This window comes from Maylandia zebra, linkage group LG7, assembly GCF_041146795.1.
Source record: "Maylandia zebra isolate NMK-2024a linkage group LG7, Mzebra_GT3a, whole genome shotgun sequence".
NCBI lineage: Eukaryota > Metazoa > Chordata > Actinopteri > Cichliformes > Cichlidae > Maylandia > Maylandia zebra.
Window position 1 is genome coordinate 45,276,906 of NC_135173.1, and position 19,882 is coordinate 45,296,787.

General features: G+C 39.9%; 1 protein-coding gene across 1 annotated transcript; it reads left to right on the forward strand.

Moving 5' to 3' along the window:
• Positions 1-626: 626 nt before the first annotated feature.
• antxr1b (ANTXR cell adhesion molecule 1b) lies at positions 627-18,531 on the forward strand. The gene is made up of 18 exons (XM_004538159.3): positions 627-1,106; positions 3,792-3,863; positions 3,961-4,032; positions 4,139-4,220; positions 4,339-4,372; positions 4,612-4,691; positions 6,697-6,765; positions 7,730-7,810; positions 7,893-7,953; positions 8,312-8,410; positions 10,594-10,663; positions 10,849-10,927; positions 11,190-11,285; positions 11,409-11,450; positions 11,547-11,639; positions 15,413-15,577; positions 16,306-16,386; positions 17,094-18,531. Exons 1-18 carry the CDS (start codon positions 907-909, stop codon positions 17,469-17,471), a joined length of 1,854 nt encoding a protein of 617 aa, XP_004538216.1. The 5' UTR covers positions 627-906; the 3' UTR covers positions 17,472-18,531.
• Positions 18,532-19,882: the final 1,351 nt, after the last annotated feature.

The window sequence follows — 19,882 nt, forward strand, 5'->3', positions numbered from 1 at the left end:
GCATGTGACTCATCCTGTGTTATTCTTTAACCATTTGGTTTACTGATTGTTAATCAGCTAAAAGAGTTCATTTCAGTTCAGTTCCACTGAGGTTTATTTATATAGACCAAATCAAAGCAACACTATACAAGCGGCACTTAGTGAGCAAGCAGTTTGTGACAGTGGGAAGGAAAAACTCCCTTTTACCAGGAAGAAGCCTCGAGCAAGGAAATGAGTAATGAAAAGAGGTGAGTGGAGGAGTGCTCAGTGCATCACAGTGTATTGCAGGGTTCCCTGCAGCAGTCTCAGCCTATAGCAGCATAACCAAGAAATGGTTCAGCCTCAAAGAGAAAATCCTTCATGTGGACACTTTATATTAACCCTGTATAGTATTTATCTTGTGAATCATCTGGCATTCAGTTCCACTAAAATATTAAAAGCAGTGTGGAAAAAAAGTGTTTAATGTTTATTTGCAGTAACAGCTTTGCACAGTGCATATGTTTACCACTGAGTGGCACTGATGGCTAAGTTGTAGATTCAAGTGAACTACCAAAAGAAGTCAAGGAAAAAAAGAAGAAAAAACAAAACAAGGAAAAGTATGAGTGAAAACAAATACCTGGACAAAGCTGTGGAGTCATTCAGAGAAACACTCTGAGAAGAGAGGAAGCACCTATGCGTGAGAGTTTTGTTTTGTTGTGCAAACTCTTAGCAAAGTTTTCTACAAGTGTGATGTGAGTGGGAGTCAAAGACTCAGTCCCACAAGCCTCACTCCTCCTCTGCCACCACACATCTGCTCCTGAGGAGATGGGACCCTGATCAGGAGGAGAGCTCTCTTCATCCCTCAGTCTGTATGGCTGAAACCTCCAGAGCACTGTAAGGAGAGGAGCCACCAGGAAAAGAAAAATCCTTCATCCTGAGACAATATTTATGTTTACCATCTCCCAGGCTGATTGCTCTCCTAAATTTGGAGTGATGCCCCAGTGCTGGTGCAGGCGGGTCGTGCTTTGTGTGGAACTGGGTGTACTGGTGGCAGTCCTGGCGGCTGGCAGCACAGCTCAGCTATTTGAGAGGAGACAAGCCGGGTCATCGTGCTATGGAGGATTTGACCTCTACTTTGTTTTGGACAAGTGAGTGCTTTTATTTTTACTTGATCACAGAAGAGATCTGTGTGACTCATCGGTGCTTTTTGAAGGCACAGGTGCACGCATCATTCAAGCTGTCATCCAGTGGCAATGATGGGCTGCTAATTGCCTGACAAAAATATGCTAATATGATGTAACTAGCATGTTTTAGCCTACTGAAATATTAAGGCCTTTATAAAGCTGAAGGTAGGGTCTGGATTCCAAATAGAAACTGAATCGAATGTGACCGTAAGTGACATGCATATAATGCATTTTTAATTTTGAAATGTCACCAGCTTGAGAATTTCTGATCACACCAGTAGAAGCCTGATTTAAAAAGAACAGACTCAGTCATCAGATTTGCTAATTTCCTAACGATGTACCTGCCACAACAGTTCAAAACTCCAAGTCATGATATTGCATTTGCATTGTGAGATACAAACTCATTGCTGCTGTGACCTACACCATCAACTTAAAACTGAATGAGTTATCAACTGATTTTCTAGGTGATCAGTAGCTTTGAATCACTGTGCAAACAGCTTAGAAGGTAAAGTGGCCCCTGTTGCCACAATCTGTGTCAGTATGTTTGACGTATGCATTGAAGAAAAAGCACTATATGAATATCTGTGAATGAATGAGTGTGGGTTGCAGGGTAAAGAGCATTCAGTGGTTAATAAGATTAGAAATGCTGTATATAAAGGCCAACATGGTGAAAAACACCAATTGGAGTTTTGGAGTCTAAAATAAAGCCTTTAAATGTGTTATTTTGTACAATGTGAAACCCCAAAATATTTCTATTCATATAAAAAATGTTGTTTTTTGTCTTAAATGGCTTAAGTGATATTATAGTACTTATCTTAGAATACTTATTGTTCTCAGCTGCTATTGCGGTATCGTCCCATTTTATTCAAGGAAACAGTCGCGGGTTATAAGAGACTCAAATGCCATAAGCTCACATAAGGGTTCAATTAAATGTCATGAGGCTAACATGACACTGTTGAACAGGTCAAGTCACATCAGTGTGCTGTTTCATAAATTCTCTCTTAAAAGAGCCGTGCATACATAAATCAAAAACACGCATATCGTTTTCTTTTTGCAAATCACCTCAAAGTTGTAAGAACTGACATGAAGTATGTTTACACGGTGACATCTTCATGCATTCATCAGCGGATGATAAACTGCCCTGCAGGGATTCCTGTTTTCCAAAAGCGGCCGCTCTTCGCTGACAGGCGCTGCCCACATCCAGACCCAATTTCATCTCTCTGCGCTTCGGTCTGCAGAACCCTTTCTCCATTAGAGCCAGATGTTCCAAAGATCCCGAGTGTTTGGCTGTCTCTGCACTGCGACTCACATCACAGGATAAATGAAAACATAAGGGAGGAGGTGAAGGGAGAGTGCAGAGAGAGAAAGGGGCCACAAGAAGTTGTGCATATTTGCTCCACGAGTCTCTTTAATTACAGCCTTCCACTTAGAGAAATCAGCTGGTTGTTTGTGTTGGTCTGCACCTGTTGCAAAACCTGGACCCAGGAGGAAGCCATGTAAGGATCAAGTGGAACTATAACTTTGGCTTGGAGTAAAAGTGGGCAATAAAGTCACATAAAAAAGTGAGATTTTTTTTATGAATAATATACCAAGAATAGCATACCAGTCCCATCCAACCTTATTTAGCATAACAACATAGCTGAACAAAGTGCTTTCTAGTTAAAAAAAAAAAAAAAAAAAAGCAATAAAAAACTAAAACAAACATATACTAAAAGGAAAATAAATAACAGCAAGACATACAAAATGGAAATAAATAGACAATAAAATGTATAAGAAATAAAATGGAAAAAAATGAATAAAAAAATAAGGAGGTTAAAAAATGATTGAAACTGGCAAGACCTCTGGTACTAAACTTAAAATGTCTTGGAGAATATTTATGATTCTAGAAGCTGTTTAAAAATATCAGTTGTTCACACTGATTCCATAATTTGGTGTCCACAACAGCTAAAGCTCAGTTGAGTGGACAGGGGACAAGCGGACAACGGACTGTCCCCACTACAGGTTAAATACCTGGACTCTTAGACAGCTGTTTTAGAACTGAAGAAGCCTTGTGGATGAAAAGTTAAAAACATCTTCACGAGCCAAAAAGAAGTCCAGTCACCTTCTTTTAAAGCACTCAACACCAGTAATTTCCTCTTTTTTCTAAAATATTTTTACACAAAAAGATTCAGGTGATAGCCGATAATCACAATAAGAATACTCTTTAACTAAAACTCCTTTAATAAGTGTCCACAGTGTTCTCCATCACTGCTGCTCACTGTCAGTGAGAATAGACTCCAGTCCTTCTTTCTGCCATTATATTGTATGCAGTGCAAAAACAATCTTTAATTACATCACATTACAGGGTTATAAGGAGATCTAGACTTTAAAGGCAGTTTCCACAATTTCACAGATATTCAGTGTTTCTGTCTTTCAGCTTTTAATGTCACGCTTTTCTTGTCTGTTTTGATGACTCCCTTTTTATTCTTCCTAATTCTGGAAGCGAAGAAGCTAAACAACAGTATAACAGCATTAAGTTGTTCACTATTAGAGTATTTCTAAGTTCTTTCTTAGTCAATTGTGTTGCATGTCTTTTTCAGTCAATTGTGAATTGACTTTTTTGTGCCAAAGCTCCTGTGTGTCACTGAAACCGCTGAATCTTTGTTTCAGGTCTGGCAGTGTGCAGCATTACTGGAATGAGATCTATTACTTTGTCGATCATCTGGCTCACAAGTTTATCAGGTACAGTTACGCACAAGCCGTGGCACTATAAGAGTAAAGGGGGGGAAGAGAACATAAAAACATGTAACAATCATCTCCGGTGTTTTTGTTTTCCCAGTCCTCAGCTGCGGATGTCTTTTATTGTATTTTCAACAGAAGGAAGGATTCTCATGCCTCTAACAGAAGACAGGTGGCACATATACTAACACACCTAAATTTAATAATTCTTTTTATTTTTGTTGTATCATCCCCTTCTGATCAGTAGTTTTTGTCCTTTTTCACGTGTCAATAATAAGAGATCAGATTCGGGCGGGACTGGAGGAGTTACGTATGGTGCAGCCAGGCGGAGACACCTTCATGCACAGAGGATTTCAAAGGGTAAGTCATCTGTAAAGTCAATGAAAAACTGACCCTACCCAACAGTATGGCATCTGAGCCTTTAAATGAGGCCTTTTTAAAGTTTATAGCCACTGACGCCTCAAAACTTCCCTCTCAGGCCAGCGAGCAAATATACTACGGGACTGGAGATGGTAAGTAGATTTTTTCTTTCTTTTCTTTTTTTTAACACTTAATCATAGTAAAGTCTTTGACCCAAACATTAAAATGAATTTCACTCCTAATTCAGACACGTTAGAATCACTCTATAAGGAAACAATAGAAACACAGCTGCTCTTCACATCACAAATATGTTCAAAATACTTAGAGATTGTGCTCTCAAAGATTTTTTTTTCCTTTTAGCGTTTTAACAGCGCTTCCTTCTGTGCTGTAGGTTACCGGACAGCCAGTGTCATCATTGCCCTGACGGACGGTGAACTGAGAGAAAATCAGTTTGACCTGGCTCAAAGAGAGGTAGAAGAATCCGTGTGAAAAGAAACTTACTAACACTTAATTAAGAAGTTTATGAACAACTATTAACTTAAATAGAAATTTAAAGCCTGTTTTAGTACAAAGCATAAGATAATGTAAATACAGCGTACTGCGTATTTTCTTCTCACTATATTGCTCAAAACACTATTAGAACATTAGAGAACCTAAAGTGTGAATGCATGCTGAACTACTGTACAGGGAGTGCAGAATTATTAGGCAAGTTGTATTTTTGAGGAATAATTTTATTATTGAACAACAACCATGTTCTCAATGAACCCAAAAAACTCATTAATATCAAAGCTGAATGTTTTTGGAAGTAGTTTGTAGTTTTAGCTATTTTAGGGGGATATCTGTGTGTGCAGGGGACTATTACTGTGCATAATTATTAGGCAACTCAACAAAAAACAAATATATACCCATTTCAATTATTTATTTTTACCAGTGAAACCAATATAACATCTCCACATTCACAAATATACATCTCTGACATTCAAAAACAAAACAAAAACAAATCAGCGACCAATATAGCCACCTTTCTTTGCAAGGACACTCAAAAGCCTGCCATCCATGGATTCTGTCAGTGTCTTGATCTGTTCACCATCAACATTGCGTGCAGCAGCAACCACAGCCTCCCAGACACTGTTCAGAGAGGTGTACTGTTTTCCCTCCTTGTAAATCTCACATTTGATGATGGACCACAGGTTCTCAATGGGGTTCAGATCAGGTGACAAGGAGGCCATGTCATTAGTTTTTCTTCTTTTATACCCTTTCTTGCCAGCCACGCTGTGGAGTACTTGGACGCGTGTGATGGAGCATTGTCCTGCATGAAAATCATGTTTTTCTTGAAGGATGCAGACGTCTTCCTGTACCACTGCTTGAAGAAGGTGTCTTCCAGAAACTGGCAGTAGGACTGGGAGTTGAGCTTGACTCCATCCTCAACCCGAAAAGGCCCCACAAGCTCATCTTTGATGATACCAGCCCAAACCAGTACTCCACCTCCACCTTGCTCGCGTCTGAGTCGGACTGGAGCTCTCTGCCCTTTACCAATCCAGCCACAGGCCCATCCATCTGGCCCATCAAGACTCACTCTCATTTCATCAGTCCATAAAACCTTAGAAAAACCAGTCTTGAGATATTTCTTGGCCCAGTCTTGACGTTTCAGCTTGTGTGTCTTGTTCAGTGGTGGTCGTCTTTCAGCCTTTCTTACCTTGGCCATGTCTCTGAGTATTGCACACCTTGTGCTTTTGGGCACTCCAGTGATGTTGCAGCTCTGAAATATGGCCAAACTGGTGGCAAGTGGCATCTTGGCAGCTGCACGCTTGACTTTTCTCAGTTCATGGGCAGTTATTTTGCGCCTTGGTTTTTCCACACGCTTCTTGCGACCCTGTTGACTGTTTTGAATGAAACGCTTGATTGTTCGATGATCACGCTTCAGAAGCTTTGCAATTTTGAGACTGCTGCATCCCTCTGCAAGATATCTCACTATTTTTGACTTTTCTGAGCCTGTCAAGTCCTTCTTTTGACCCATTTTGCCAAAGGAAAGGACGTTGCCTAATAATTATGCACACCTGATATAGGGTGTTGATGTCATTAGACCACACCCCTTCTCATTACAGAGATGCACATCACCTAATATGCTTAATTGTTAGTAGGCTTTCGAGCCTATACAGCTTGGAGTAAGACAACATGCATGAAGAGGATGATGTGGACAAAATACTCATTCGCCTAATAATTCTGCACTCCCTGCAGCAATAGCCACGGGTGATGTCACAGTGGCTATGTACATCTTTCATATACTGTCGATAACAGAAACCTCTTGTGCATTACTTCCAGATGTTCCCAGCAGTTGTCAGTGACATGAGAATAACTACAATATAGCTGATGGAGCTTTTAAGTTTCAGCCCAACCAAATTCTAATGTGATTCAGTGAGCGTTCACCATTTCACTGTAGCTTGTTTATTCTGTTTAATGTCTCACTTTCTCTCAGGCTGGCAGAGCACGGCAACTGGGTGCCACTGTGTACTGTGTGGGAGTAAAAGACTTTAATGAAACCCAGGTAAATCTAACAGTTAACCCTTTAAAGCCGGTCGGAGCGGGCGCGCTCTGTTTTGCTTAACTATTTTTAAATCCCAGTAGCACTGCAACCACGTGAGCTAGCGCAATAATTTTTTTTGCATATGAAACCGGAGGAGTTGTACTTACATCTTATGCCATCAGCTTGTCCTCGGTCACAGTTTCCTTCCACATATAGCTTTGCAAAAACTTCATAAAAAGCACTTGCAGGAACAAAAACACAATATTCCAGAAACACGCTTTGCTGATCCAATCAGCTGTTTGTAACACTTCCTACGTCCATCAGCACGAACTATCGCATGTCCACCATGACCTGCCCGAAGCTGGAAGTGACGCCATTTTGCGGAAATGTAGTTTTTTACCATCAGGGCCTAGCGAGCCTGTACTGGTGTTTTTAAAAGTTATGTTTGACTTTATGACTTTCTGTGTCATTTCTGGGATGCTTAGGACTCATATTGCACTGCTGGAAATAGTTTACTTTGATGCATGTGCTGTTTTTTTGCAAATTTGCAGTATAATATTTATTTTAGTTTTTCCTGCATTATATAAAAATTGGTGTATTTCAAAAATAAAACTATGAAGACACTCAAAATAAATTTCCTGTGGTGAGAAACTATTTTGTGCAACTTTTTTGTATTTACAGTTTTGAGGGATAAGCCTCTTAAATTTCTCAAACTAGAAATATATGTTAAAAAAAACAAAAACGATCTTCAATTGTTTTGTAGTTTATTGCACTTTTTTGCAATTTATGTAATTACTATAAATGTACTGCATACATATTATTAAAATTTGGGCTATAATGGTTGTATTGATGTATATCAACTATGATATGATATAAGCACTGGCGGACTTGGTTCTATGGTAGGTCTTAAAGGGTTAACAGTTAGAAGATCAATTAATCAGTCAGCTAAAGAACAATTTAACCATGTAGACATTTTTCTCCACAGCTTTCAACGATAGCTGACAGCAAGGATCACGTCTTCCCTGTGAATGATGGATTTCAAGCACTGCAAGGCGTCATAGACTCGGTACTAAAACACAATAAGATCGCATTATATCAGTGGAAGGTCCTGCACTAAGTTAAGCTTCTGATATTATTTTCTCTTTCAGATCCTAAAGAGATCATGTATTGAAATCCTAGCTGTCGAGCCCTCCAGCATCTGTGAAGGAGGTGAAGAAACTTGAACTCAAAATACTGTCTCAAAATGCAAAAGCTTGATGTATACATACACCTTTCTACTTACACTTGATCGTTACTTTTGATATATACTCCAAATTATACACAGACAATTACTAAAATCACAGTTTAGCAACCAAACTTGGCACACAGGTACATCTTAGGCCCATAAAAGTTTTCATCATCTATATCAGATATTATGACATTATACTATGACATAACAGTACTGTAGCATCGGTATGGACCAGTAGTCCTACTGAGAGCACTTCCCTCCCTAAAACTCACTCTATAGTATTCCAAATTTACCACAAAGACAAAAGTTGATTAAATGATCAATTTAATCCCACTTCAGAATCCTTCCAGGTGGTGGTGAGTGGAAATGGTTTCCTTCATGCCCGAGATGTACAGAAAGTTCTCTGCAGCTTCTGGATCAACGACACTGTTACTTTGAGTAAGTAGCACTTGCAAAGTTTTTCATTTTAATTCATTCTTAGCTGTAATTTCACCTCTCCCATGCAGACTTTATTTATTTAAACCATCACACCATTATGTTACCCAGCTCTCCAGCCCTCTCATTTTTCATAGAGCTTCATTGCAGCTTTCTCTCTCATTGATTTGTTTTGACTAATTACTAATGTTACTGAGGCAGTGATACATGCTGAGGGCTAAACAGCAGACTGGCAAGACTGGCAACCAGTTGGTGAATGTGATGAGGCTACAGAGCCAAATACTTCTATGAGTAGTTGCTAAAGACCAAAACACAAAGCAAAACTAGAGTGAATATAGGCTTACTGATCTTACTTTGTGCCTGTAACTATTTGCTAAAACTTTTGCGAAATCATATTTTGAAGTGTATAATATCTTACACGTGTGAGCTAATTATGGAGCTCTGCCCCAACAAGACTAAAACTCTTCTGTTTATATTCAGTCATTGCTTTGGACAATGAAATCCACCTCCACCCAGTCAGTGTGCACAAACTCAAACAGATGCCTTCTATAACTTCTTTATTAATGCTGTGAAAACACAAGTGATGAGGGTTATAACTATATCTTGATGCTTGCATCTGGATGTAGCAATGCTATGTTTTCAGAAATCCACTTTTTTGGGTTATAACTATACCTAAATGAATAGTTTCTCACTTTGAAATATTCTTTCAAAGACACACTTTGTTGCAGAAAGTCAGACACTCTGATGTATTTAACTATTTCAATCAGGAGAGATCATTTGGCAGTATTAAGCATGCTTATTGAAGTCAATAAACAGAATCCATTGCAATTAGAACAGGATTTCCTGAAGTTGAGATGCTGGTGTGATGAAGACAGAGGCTTGGGTGGAGGTCTGAGTGACCAGGCTGAAGTGGTTATGGAGAGAAGGCAGATGCACAAATGAGATCCAAAAGGTAGAAGGACAGAAGAGCACCGAGATATAAAGAAAATGATTGGACTACAGCAATGATGTCAGCATGGAGTTTGACAGTGTGAGAAAGTGGAATTGACGTAAAGAATAGCCGAGCAGTCAAGCACCCAGGAAAGCAGCTAGATGAGGGATTAGAGATTCTCCTTATTGAACTAAAACATAAGCTTCTTAACGTAGAGTGGAGTTAGCTTTGCTCTTTATATAGATTGGAAACAGAGGAAGAAAATGAGTTTGTTTAAAGTTTGCAGGTAAAATACTTTTATTGCAGGATAGCATGTTTCTGCTTTTTGCCCCTCAGCACTCAGGGACCCTGCTCTGTAATTTTACACCACCACTTACAGCTGAATAGTCAGGGGGAAGAAATTGGAAACTGGAACCATTTTTTATCTTAATTTTTTATTTAGCATGTTTTGAAACTAGTGATTGATGATTGAGGAGATAAAATTATTAGGAAAATGTTTACTGGGGCAAATGAGCAATACAATCATTTACCTGTCGAGAGTTGTCAGAGTGGTCTCTGATACCCAGAGGGGTCTGGTTATTAGGATTAATACAGAGTCAAGGACCTTCTGCAAATACTTCACTTTCCAGAGCTGGGAGTAACAGCCATCTTTTATATACAGTTTGTGGTTGGTGTTTGCAGAAAGAAAAATGTGTGAATCGGTTCAGCCAACAATTATCCTTTAAATGATCAGCAGAATGTATTATTTAGGGATTGCCCTCAGCATTTTCTTCATTGTGCTAAATTTACTTTGGCCAGCGTGGGAGTACGATGGGTGGGGGACAGCAGCTCTTTGTTGGCGATGTAAATCCTCGCCCTCATGAAAAGCCATCAGCGCACTCTTCCTCTCCTTTTAATCAGCTGGTATAGCGCTTTACGCATCTCAGATGTCTAAAGGGGAATGTGGATCTCATCAGAGACGAGCACTGTCTTTGCACACTCCAGACACTCGCTCAGCCAGGGTAAATAAACCACAGCCCTCTCTCATTTGCTTCATTTTCCATAAGAGCAGGAAGTCCAGGAATTCAAAAAAAAAGAAGATATTTTGAGGTTTGAATCTCCTAAAGTTACAGGACTGCAAGAGGAAAGTGAAGTAAATTTTTCCTTTGCATCACTCACAGCTTTCTCTTTCATCATGGATACTCACGTAATGTGTAGTTTACTTTGCTGTGTGCAGTGCTAAATATAAATTTTCACATTATTTCATTTTGCACAGTGAAAAGACCTTTGGTGGTGAGAGATACCTACCTTTTGTGCCCAGCTCCTGTTCTGGAAAAACAGGGAACGTAAGTAATCGCTGCTGCAGGAAACTTTAATGAGCTTCATTACTTCTTATCAAAGTGTAAGCAGTATACACAGCTTGACAGCATGAAAGTGTTTTCATCTGTATCGCTATTTATAATTGCAGTAAACATCTATGAGCACTAAGTATGCAAACCGAGTCCTAGTTACGCTCTTACCTTTTCTACAGGTCTGCCACTCTCCACGTCAGCATGAATAATGGCCTGAGCTTCATATCAAGCTCTGTCACAATCACTGCAGTAGCTTGTGTAAGTATAATGGAAACCAGGAGGGGACAAAAACAATCCCCACACATTACCTCATGGCTAAAAGTATGTGAGGAACTTTATTGACTTAGAAGGAGAATTTGCACATAATGACATAACGTCACAGAAATTTGTCATCTCGCACGCACATTATGCAGGTTAAACCGCTCGACCCACTGCCACAGTGTTCTGCAGTTCATTAGTGGATGAATATAAATAGTGTATCTATGAGCAACATATCCTCAATATGTCCTTTTGTTTGTAGTCTAACGGGACCTTTGTGGCCATCGCGCTTCTGATCCTGCTGCTCCTGTTGACCATCGCTCTGCTGTGGTGGTTTTGGCCTCTCTGCTGCACCGTGGTATGATCATGAAAAACTTACATCCCAACTAAATTAGCGATGCTTATTTTCACAATTACATGATTCCGGTTGTTGCTCTTTGGTGCGATAACAAAAATCAGGCACTGTCTTTTTGGTTTGCAGGTCATCCATGAGGCACCTCCACCAGTAATAGAGGACATTTCTGTAAGTGGAGTGTTTCTTTTTTCTATTCTTTTTTTTTAAAGTTCCTTCCTAAATTTCCCTTTCTTAGAAATAACGTATGCTTATTTTTTTCTTTAGGATGATGAAGATGGTTTTCCAAAGAAGAGGTGGCCCACGGTAGATGCGTCATACTACGGAGGCCGTGGAGTCGGGGGTATCAAGAGAATGGAGGTAATCCAGAAAGCAAACTGTAAATAGATCAGTACTGCATATGTATAATAACTATCGTGCATATTTCCCATTAACAACAAGTATCGACCAGTTGCTCATGCTGGCTAATAGAAATCAAATTCTTGGCTGTACAGTTTAAATTAATCAACCAGCCAAAAAATGTGATTTTCTTTGTTTTCTTTTATTTAACTGAATTATCTCCAGGATTAAACTCTATTTATTTAATGCGATTAAACTCTATCATGGAAGTGTGGGAAGCAGAAGAACGAATGTTTAACGAGGGGTGATCCGTTTCATTGTAGCTTATTCCAGAATCCAAAATAAACAGTCCAAAAGGAGGATACAAAGAGGAATATGAGGAATACTAAAGAATCTAAGGAGTGCAGCCAGAGGTCTGTACTGCGGAGCAGGATCTGGGCTTATCTCTGTAATTGTTAACCCTGGGTTTTCTGGACTACAAATACAGATCACTTCTTTATTGGGTTGTATCACCATGGTAACTTCTACTGTAGAAGCACCATGAAGTCACGACCTACTGACCAATCAGTTCTCTGGAAAATAGCATCAGTATTCCTGGAAGAGCCCTCACACCCTCTGTTTTTCAGTAGCATTTAAAGTTTCAAATCTGACTCATTGACTTTCCTTGTTGGTTGCAAAGAATTGTTTCTGTTTATAAGCATTATTATATAATACAGGACATCTGTTTGCATTTGTGGATTTTAAGTCAAACTGTCATCATTTAGCATAAACGGGGCTGCAGCTGAAAGAATTGAAACTTGAACTGTCTGTATTGTATGTTTAACATCGTCATATTTTTCTAATATTATAGTTTCATTTTCACTGGTAAAATCAGCTGCTTGTCACGCTGTACACTACACTGTTTGTGATTAGTCAGATGCTCCTTTAATGTGTACCATTTGGTTAAATTAACAAGCTGATAATCAGCTTCCTGTGACCGCTCATCCTGAGTGCCGACATTAGGGTAAGCAAACAGAAGATGATGGAAAGATATTGTTTCTTCACAGTATGAGGGCAATATGTAGATGCACACATAAACGAAGGGCTGACTGGGGTTTAGACGCAGGAGGAGAATGAGGTGGAAACAAAGAGGGAAACAGGAAGTCATACAGGAAGCAAAATTAACACAGAAAACAAAAAAAACTCACGTTGAAAGTAAAACAGGACCAAAAAAAACCCAGACAAGAATACTAAGACTTAACAAGGCAACACAGAGGGGCATGAGAACATGAAAATATGAAAGCACTCGGGCGACTATTACAACTAATACTACTATGTCGGTCAAAAACCCTGTGACTATATACTTATATAGTTACCAGTCTGCTTGTGTGCTAGATTGCATGCTATTTGAGTTTTTAAGTTGCTTGGCAACCTAAAAACATCGGGCTCTTGTTGAATCTTACACAAGTGAAAATGAAATTAAAATGTTCTAATGTGATTGTGCATTTTATTTGGTGCTGCTGACTAGGGCTGGGCCATATCATACCGTTCACGGTAATACCGGTGTAATGTTGGGCAACGATAAGAAAATGAAATATCGCTATAGAATATGGGTAAAACGCGCATGCGCAGTGCCTTTGTTTACATACGCACATGGCGGCGACGCAGAATGAGAAGAGCGAAAGTGGATCGTTGAATGAAACCGATGAACCAGAATTGGTTTGTAAAAATGCAGCAACTTCAGTGGTGTGGCACTGGTTTAGCTTTCGTCCGTCAGATACACAACAAAGCACTATTTTTGGTAGCGCATGCTAGTGGGCCGTCGTTATTACCGTGTTTTTTGGAAAATACGGCACACTTAAAATCAATCCTTTGATTTTTCTGAAAATCGACAGTGCCCCTTATAATCCTGTGTGCCTTATGTTTGAATTCTGGTTGTGTTTACTGACCTCGAAACGATTTTATGTTGTACACGGCGCTCGAAAATTTGTCAAATGTTTTAGTACGACTTTGCTAAGCTACGAAGCCGCACCGCTTGATGGATTGTCGGAGCATCGTAGGCAGGAGCCTCACGGAGTGATACATACTGTGCTTCAACATAATGTTGTGTGTGTATAACCTCTTTTTAAGTTTTGTGGATATTATACATGGTTATGCTGAGGATATGTCGGCCAATTTCCACTGGAAATGCCTTTTGGTTTAACTGTCAGCAAGGAATTTGCATTTGCACTGTAAAATTTTTATATAACTTTAATGCACACAAAAAACAGCTGCTTGTTTAAGTGAAAATACATTGATGTTTGTTTGTTTTTTGCACGTTGGGGAGTTGTAAAGTATTTTGTCTACTTTCAATTATATCGTCAGTTATATCGTTATTGCAAATTTTCAAATGTATATCGTGATAAATATTTTTGGTCATATCGCCCTGCTCTACTGCTGACTGGTTTCAGCCTCACTGATATACACGTGGCAAGCTTCACTCTGGCATTCAGCTGAAAGTAAATGCTCAAAGACGGGAATGAGATCAAACAGTAGTACAGCAAGCATACACAAGAAAACAGGAAGCAAGTCAGCCTTTGAAAGAGATGAGTATGCGACTCTGTGCTGGACGGCACTGAGTCACTTTGTTGTCGTAATTAGCTCTGAGAAACAGAAAGAGTTAAGATGAGGCCCTGTGCACAATAAACTGTGAAGTCGGCATAAGTGCTCCAAAGAGTGGAGCAGTTTGGTTCATGGTGTTGAGATAAGAGCAAGCAAGCTGTTCCCAGTGTACGCTGAAATGCGAGAGGAGGAGGAGGAAGACAACAGAATCTTCAGACCAGAGAGGACCAGATGTGTGCGTGGTTTGGGAGGATAAGGTCAAGGAGACAGTTGTCACCCAGTCAGTGTGAAGTTTTGGTTTTTTTTTTTAACAGACTGGTTGTGAAGTCTGAAGAGTCTTTGCTGTGAACACTTCCAAAACCAGCTACGGAAAGTATGCACAGCTTCATTTATGTGCCTTTTCTGCCAAGTTAAAGCCTTGGTGGCTTGTCTGGTGCAGCTGAAAGGGAGTGAATTTGAGTAATGAACTTTCAAGGCTGCTTTGACAGAAATGCTTTCACTCTTACTGTGCCGGGTTCCTTTTTTAGCTTTATTGGTGACTCTGAGAATCGAGATATTTGCGTTAGAGAAAAACCCAGTCGGGCTCTTGTTGAATCTTAAGATTTCTTAGTGAATATGGTTTGAGACTTAATGCTCTATATCCTCTTGAAGGTTTAGAAATAAAACCTAAATGTAAAACGCAAATTGAAACAATTCAAGTCAGAGCCAAAGGAGCTACTTTTGTGTGTGTGTGTTTTGAGATCTTGTGGACTTCAGTGGACTGGCTTTAATTAAAACCCACACAGGAATGCTTCAAAACATGTTAACGTACAAGGAAAGAGATTTTTTTGTTTCTTTGAGTAAAAGGAAATGCGGCACATTGTGTCAAACACAAACCTCATTTACAGCAGTCACATTCAGGCACCCTGACACACGTGCAGAGGCAGTGGTAAAACTAGAACCCACTGGATGTGATTTTATTGGCTCAGATCTTGTCAGTTCTCCAGAATCACAACTTTGGTCCAACTTTTCACTTTTTTCTGGCTTCATATTTTTCCTCTTGGACTCTACTAGAGAAGCTTTGCATGACTGATGACAAAATCCTTATTTATCTTCTATCACCCCTTCATCCATTCTCTGTCTGAGTTGTGGAGCTTTTTTACCACCGTTGGAGACCACTGGAGGCTCCATACTAACGTGGCTGTCTGAAACACAAAGCTTTTCTTTCTTTTCAGGTTCGATGGGGAGATAAAGGATCGACTGAAGAAGGAGCCAAACTGGAAAAGGCTAAAAACGCTCGCGTTGTGATGCCCGCGCAGGAGTACGATCCTGCTCCACTGCGGCATTACTACAACTCACACAAATCTTCCCAACCCCACAAGTGGTACTCGCCCATCAAGGTGCTCCAGTATTTCACTTTTCATGTCCATCTGTTTGGCAGTTTGTTCATGGCCCTTCTGTGCACTGTGTTCTACAGTAGACTTGCTTGCCATAAATAAAACGTGCTATTTTGGTCTAATACACTCTCCCGACAGAGATTCTTAATATCAAGAGTTACACTTTCTGGTTAAATAAGGGTTAAATAAATCCAAAGTATTACTGTAGCTTTCCTGTTTTGAAAAAAAATTTCATCTCAGCTCTACTTGCTGGCTTTTCCTAGAGTTTTAAATCTCATGGCCATGACACAGAAATGTATTACTGCCATAAAATGTATTCTAAGGCATGGCTCACATATGTAATATATAGATAATAGTGTTTCCAGATGCTCTTCTTTGACATGTAGGACCCTTCCTTACATATGTCTTCCAACACAGAAAAAAAAGACTTTATGTATGACCAGGAAACAGTTAATACAATTGGTTTCCTCACATATTAGTCAGCTGGATGGATGGTAATAGGAACCAGACATGCACTGAGCTAACCCCTGAATATGGAATTTGTTGCGCGGGTGTTATTTCAAACAAAATACATTCTTTGTTTATCTGTCTCTTTGTCATATTAAAGCCTCCTGAGATACATCTGGAGCAAAAGTGCTCCAGAGCCAGGCTGGCAATTAACTGTGGATAAGGGATTGTTGGTATTTTTATTTATTTATGCTGTTTTGTTTTTTTTATTCGTCCTCCTTTAGGGCAAACTGGATGCTCTGTGTGTATTTCTGAGAAAAGGCTACGACAGAGTGTCTGTAATGCGACCTTATCCCGGAGACAAGGTGAGGCATGAGAAAATAAAAGGTAACATTTTAACCTCCTCTGCAAGGTAACACAACTGGATATTTCACGCTTGTAAGATGAGCACACATTGAAATAATAAAAGGATTGCGAACCAGCTATTTCAGCTTGTGGCAGGAAGACATTTAAGAGTCTGAATTTATTATCTTTGGAAAATAGGAATGTTTGAAGTTCAGGATCAAACAAGGAAAAAAAGAAAAGTGGAGTGGATGGAAAATAACCTTGAATCTTATCTGCATGACATTAACTTCACTTATCCAATAAACTAAACATTTTTAAGTCAAAGCCGCTTCAAATCCCAGGAGTATTTACTTCAAGGAAACCCTCAAGTGGCACAGCGAGTAGACAAAAGTGAAAACAACTGCAGCATTGTCTGGAGCATTGCTTTCATCATCTGCAGAAATCATTAAGAGTAGATGTTGCCTGCCTTCCTAAACTCCCAGCATCAGCACGGCTGGCCTGTCAGGAATGCTGTTTTCTTCCACAGCACAAAGTAATGGTGGAATTTTCTCTTTCCATCTGAGAGCTGTATCTCTCCAAACCTGCTAACTGCTGTGCCACAGGAGATGTTGGACTTTTCTTGTCTTAATTGCCCTTTTTCTTCATGTCTCTCACTGTACAGTTGAAGTACTTAACAAAAGCAAACTTCTGTATTGAGCCGTGAACACTTCCTGTGCTCTAATTACAGGGCAGGTGCATAAACTTCACCCGGAGTAAATCCTATCCTGCTCCTCGCTACCCCATCTACAAACACCCCGCCACACCTGTCTACACTTTGCCCCACAGCTACCAGCGCCGTCTGTCGGAGGGCAACGAGCTCTCCCACTTGCCCCCCTCTCCAACTTCAACCCTTCCTCCTCTGCCATCCACTCCTCCGCCATCCTCCTCCAGCTCGCCCATGTACACGCCACCTCCAAACAGAGCCCTGCCCTCAACCAGCAACAGCTCTCTCTCTGCTCCTCCGTCTCCTACCGGCTCTCTGCCGCCTCCACCTCAGGGTCCACCTCCGTGTAGAGCACCACCTCCATCGCGGCCCCCTCCACGCCCCAATCATGACAACCACTGATAACTAAAAACTGAAATACTGGAGGATCCCAGCTCCGAACGGGAACCTAAAAAAGGGCTTTTCACTGTGTCTTTTCATCTGGTGATCACCCACTCGTGGCCCACACCTGCCATGACATGAACTGTGACTTTGTTTTTTTAAGTTTAAAAAGTGAAATTTTTTGGTGTAAATGAGCACAGCTTTGGCTAATGGAGTTAGCATTCATTTCTTTTTTTTAAAGAAGTTTTGCTCTTCAAATCAGATAATTTGGTCAAACATTTCAAATTACCAATGAAAATTGTAACCTTTGTCTTTAAACTGTCACGAGTTTGAACAGCAGAAAACCCAGTGCTTCATCAAAGGTATCATGTGTTTTATACATGAGAGTTGGTCCAGGAAGCAATATTTTGTGAATGAATGTTCTTTGAATCACAAAAACATACATGTACACACATTGTATTTAATGGAAGTTGATTGTTTTTAATACTATGAGTATTTTTGAGGTTTTTTGGGTTAATTTTTTTTAAAGTAAGCAGAGCTGGGCAAGCTGTTTTGCTACAAGTGTTTATGCTAAGCTAAGCTAACTGCACCCTAGCTTCACATTCATCGTACAGGCACGAGAGTGGCTTTGATATCCTCACCTAGCTTTTGGCAAGAAAACAAATAAGCATATTTACCACAGTTAAGATTTACACATTGCTGACACAAACATTGTTTGCTGCAGAGAAACTGGTCCACTCGCCTCATCAGTGTGGAAATAAATTCTTTCGCAGACCGGAGATGTTCGAGTATTCAGACACTGAGTTTGGCAGCGTGTGACGCTGTTTAAGTTCTGTCACAAATGTGACCTCTGGAAAGTCACTGTGCGACTGATTCAGCTGGCAGAACGGCAGACTCAGATTTATGTTACGTCTGATTTGTTCACACCACTATGATGTGCAATAAATCATTTTAAAGATAACTTTCCTTTCCTTCTTTTGCCCCGTGTCAGAGATTTTTATCAGAAATTTGTACACTACAGGCACCTCTGCAAATGTTTCCGTTCATTTTGAATGAATAAACTCCTCTCAAGTGTGTAGTAGATGTGTGTAATGTTCAGTATCACCACGTAACCCGATAAATGTGTGCACTTGTTAAGCCTAAACAGATTTTGGCTTGTCACAGTGGAGAGAAGACAGCTACTAGTATCATAGCATATATATATTAAAAGAAAGTCATCTTATGAATCGCTTGTTATGACTCAGCGAGATCCCCAAATCCACACCTGAAATATGTGCCTTCAAAACTACCTGTATATTACATGCAATTTTATTAGGGACACTCGAATAAAAAACAAAAATGAATTAAAAATATCAATTATCTTTTATCTACTGTCACTTCAGAGGACAAAACTATACTCATTTGCTCAGGACTGCAAGACTGAAAAAGTGGAAAAGATCAAAATAAGGTTTCTTTTCTGAGTGGCTCCATGAGCTTTGAAGCGGAGGAAGTGAGCTGCCTGAAGTGATTCTTAATCCTTGTAAAAAAAAGAAAAAAGAAATAAAGAAAGAAAAAAAAAGAAAATGCCCAATTTTTCCATGTATGGAAGTCAGTGGGACTGGGGAAGTAAAAGAGGCAGATGGACTTTACTGCTGTGCTTCAGTGGGAAAACACCTACAGCTGAAATGTGGACATATACATACATGCATATATAAGTTACTGAAAGGATTTATAATAAACTACAAAACCAGAACATATAATCACAACCACTTTATTAGGGTACAGCTTGCTAGTACTGGGTTGGACCCCCATTAATTCTTTCTGGCATAGATTCACAAGCTGCTGGAAACACTCCTCATGATTTTGGTCCATACTGACACGATAGCATCACACGGCTTGTTGACTGCACATCCACCTTATTGGAAGAAGCCATCAGAAGATGGATATACTGTGATCATAAAGGGATGGAGTCAGCAGCATTACTCAAAAAGGCTGTGGTGTTTTTTAAATATGCCTGATTTTTACTACGGTGCCCAACGTGGTCCAAGAAAATATTACCAACACCATCACATCACCACCACCAGCTTGAAGTAATGATACAGGCAGGATGCACGGATGCATTGATGCACGCGTTCATGTTATTTACATAAACCTCTAACCCTACCATATGAATGTTGCAGAAGAAATGAAGACTCGTCAGGGTGGCAACATTTTGCTGTCCAATTTTGGTGAATTTTTGTGGTTAGTGTGAACTGTATAGCCTCAGTTTCCTGTTCTTAGTTGACAGGAGTGGCACGCAGTGTGTTCAGAGGTGCTCTTCTGCATACCTTGATTCTAAAGTGATTATTTGAGTTATAGTGGCGGGGAACTGCTAGATATTTAGTCTTTTTTGGACTGTTCTCTGTAAACCCTAGAGATGGTTGTGTGGGAAAATCCCAGCAGATCAGCACTTT

What these genes read in the sequence shown, in the direction of transcription:
- antxr1b (XM_004538159.3), top strand. Translation starts at nt 907, where the DNA reads ATGTTTACCATCTCCCAGGCTGATTGCTCTCCTAAATTTGGAGTGATG. An exon ending in TTGACCTGGCTCAAAGAGAG is followed by an intron (nt 4,692 to 6,696) that starts GTAGAAGAATCC and finishes ACTTTCTCTCAG; the next exon opens with GCTGGCAGAGCACGGCAACT. An exon ending in AGTGGTACTCGCCCATCAAG is followed by an intron (nt 15,578 to 16,305) that starts GTGCTCCAGTAT and finishes GTCCTCCTTTAG; the next exon opens with GGCAAACTGGATGCTCTGTG.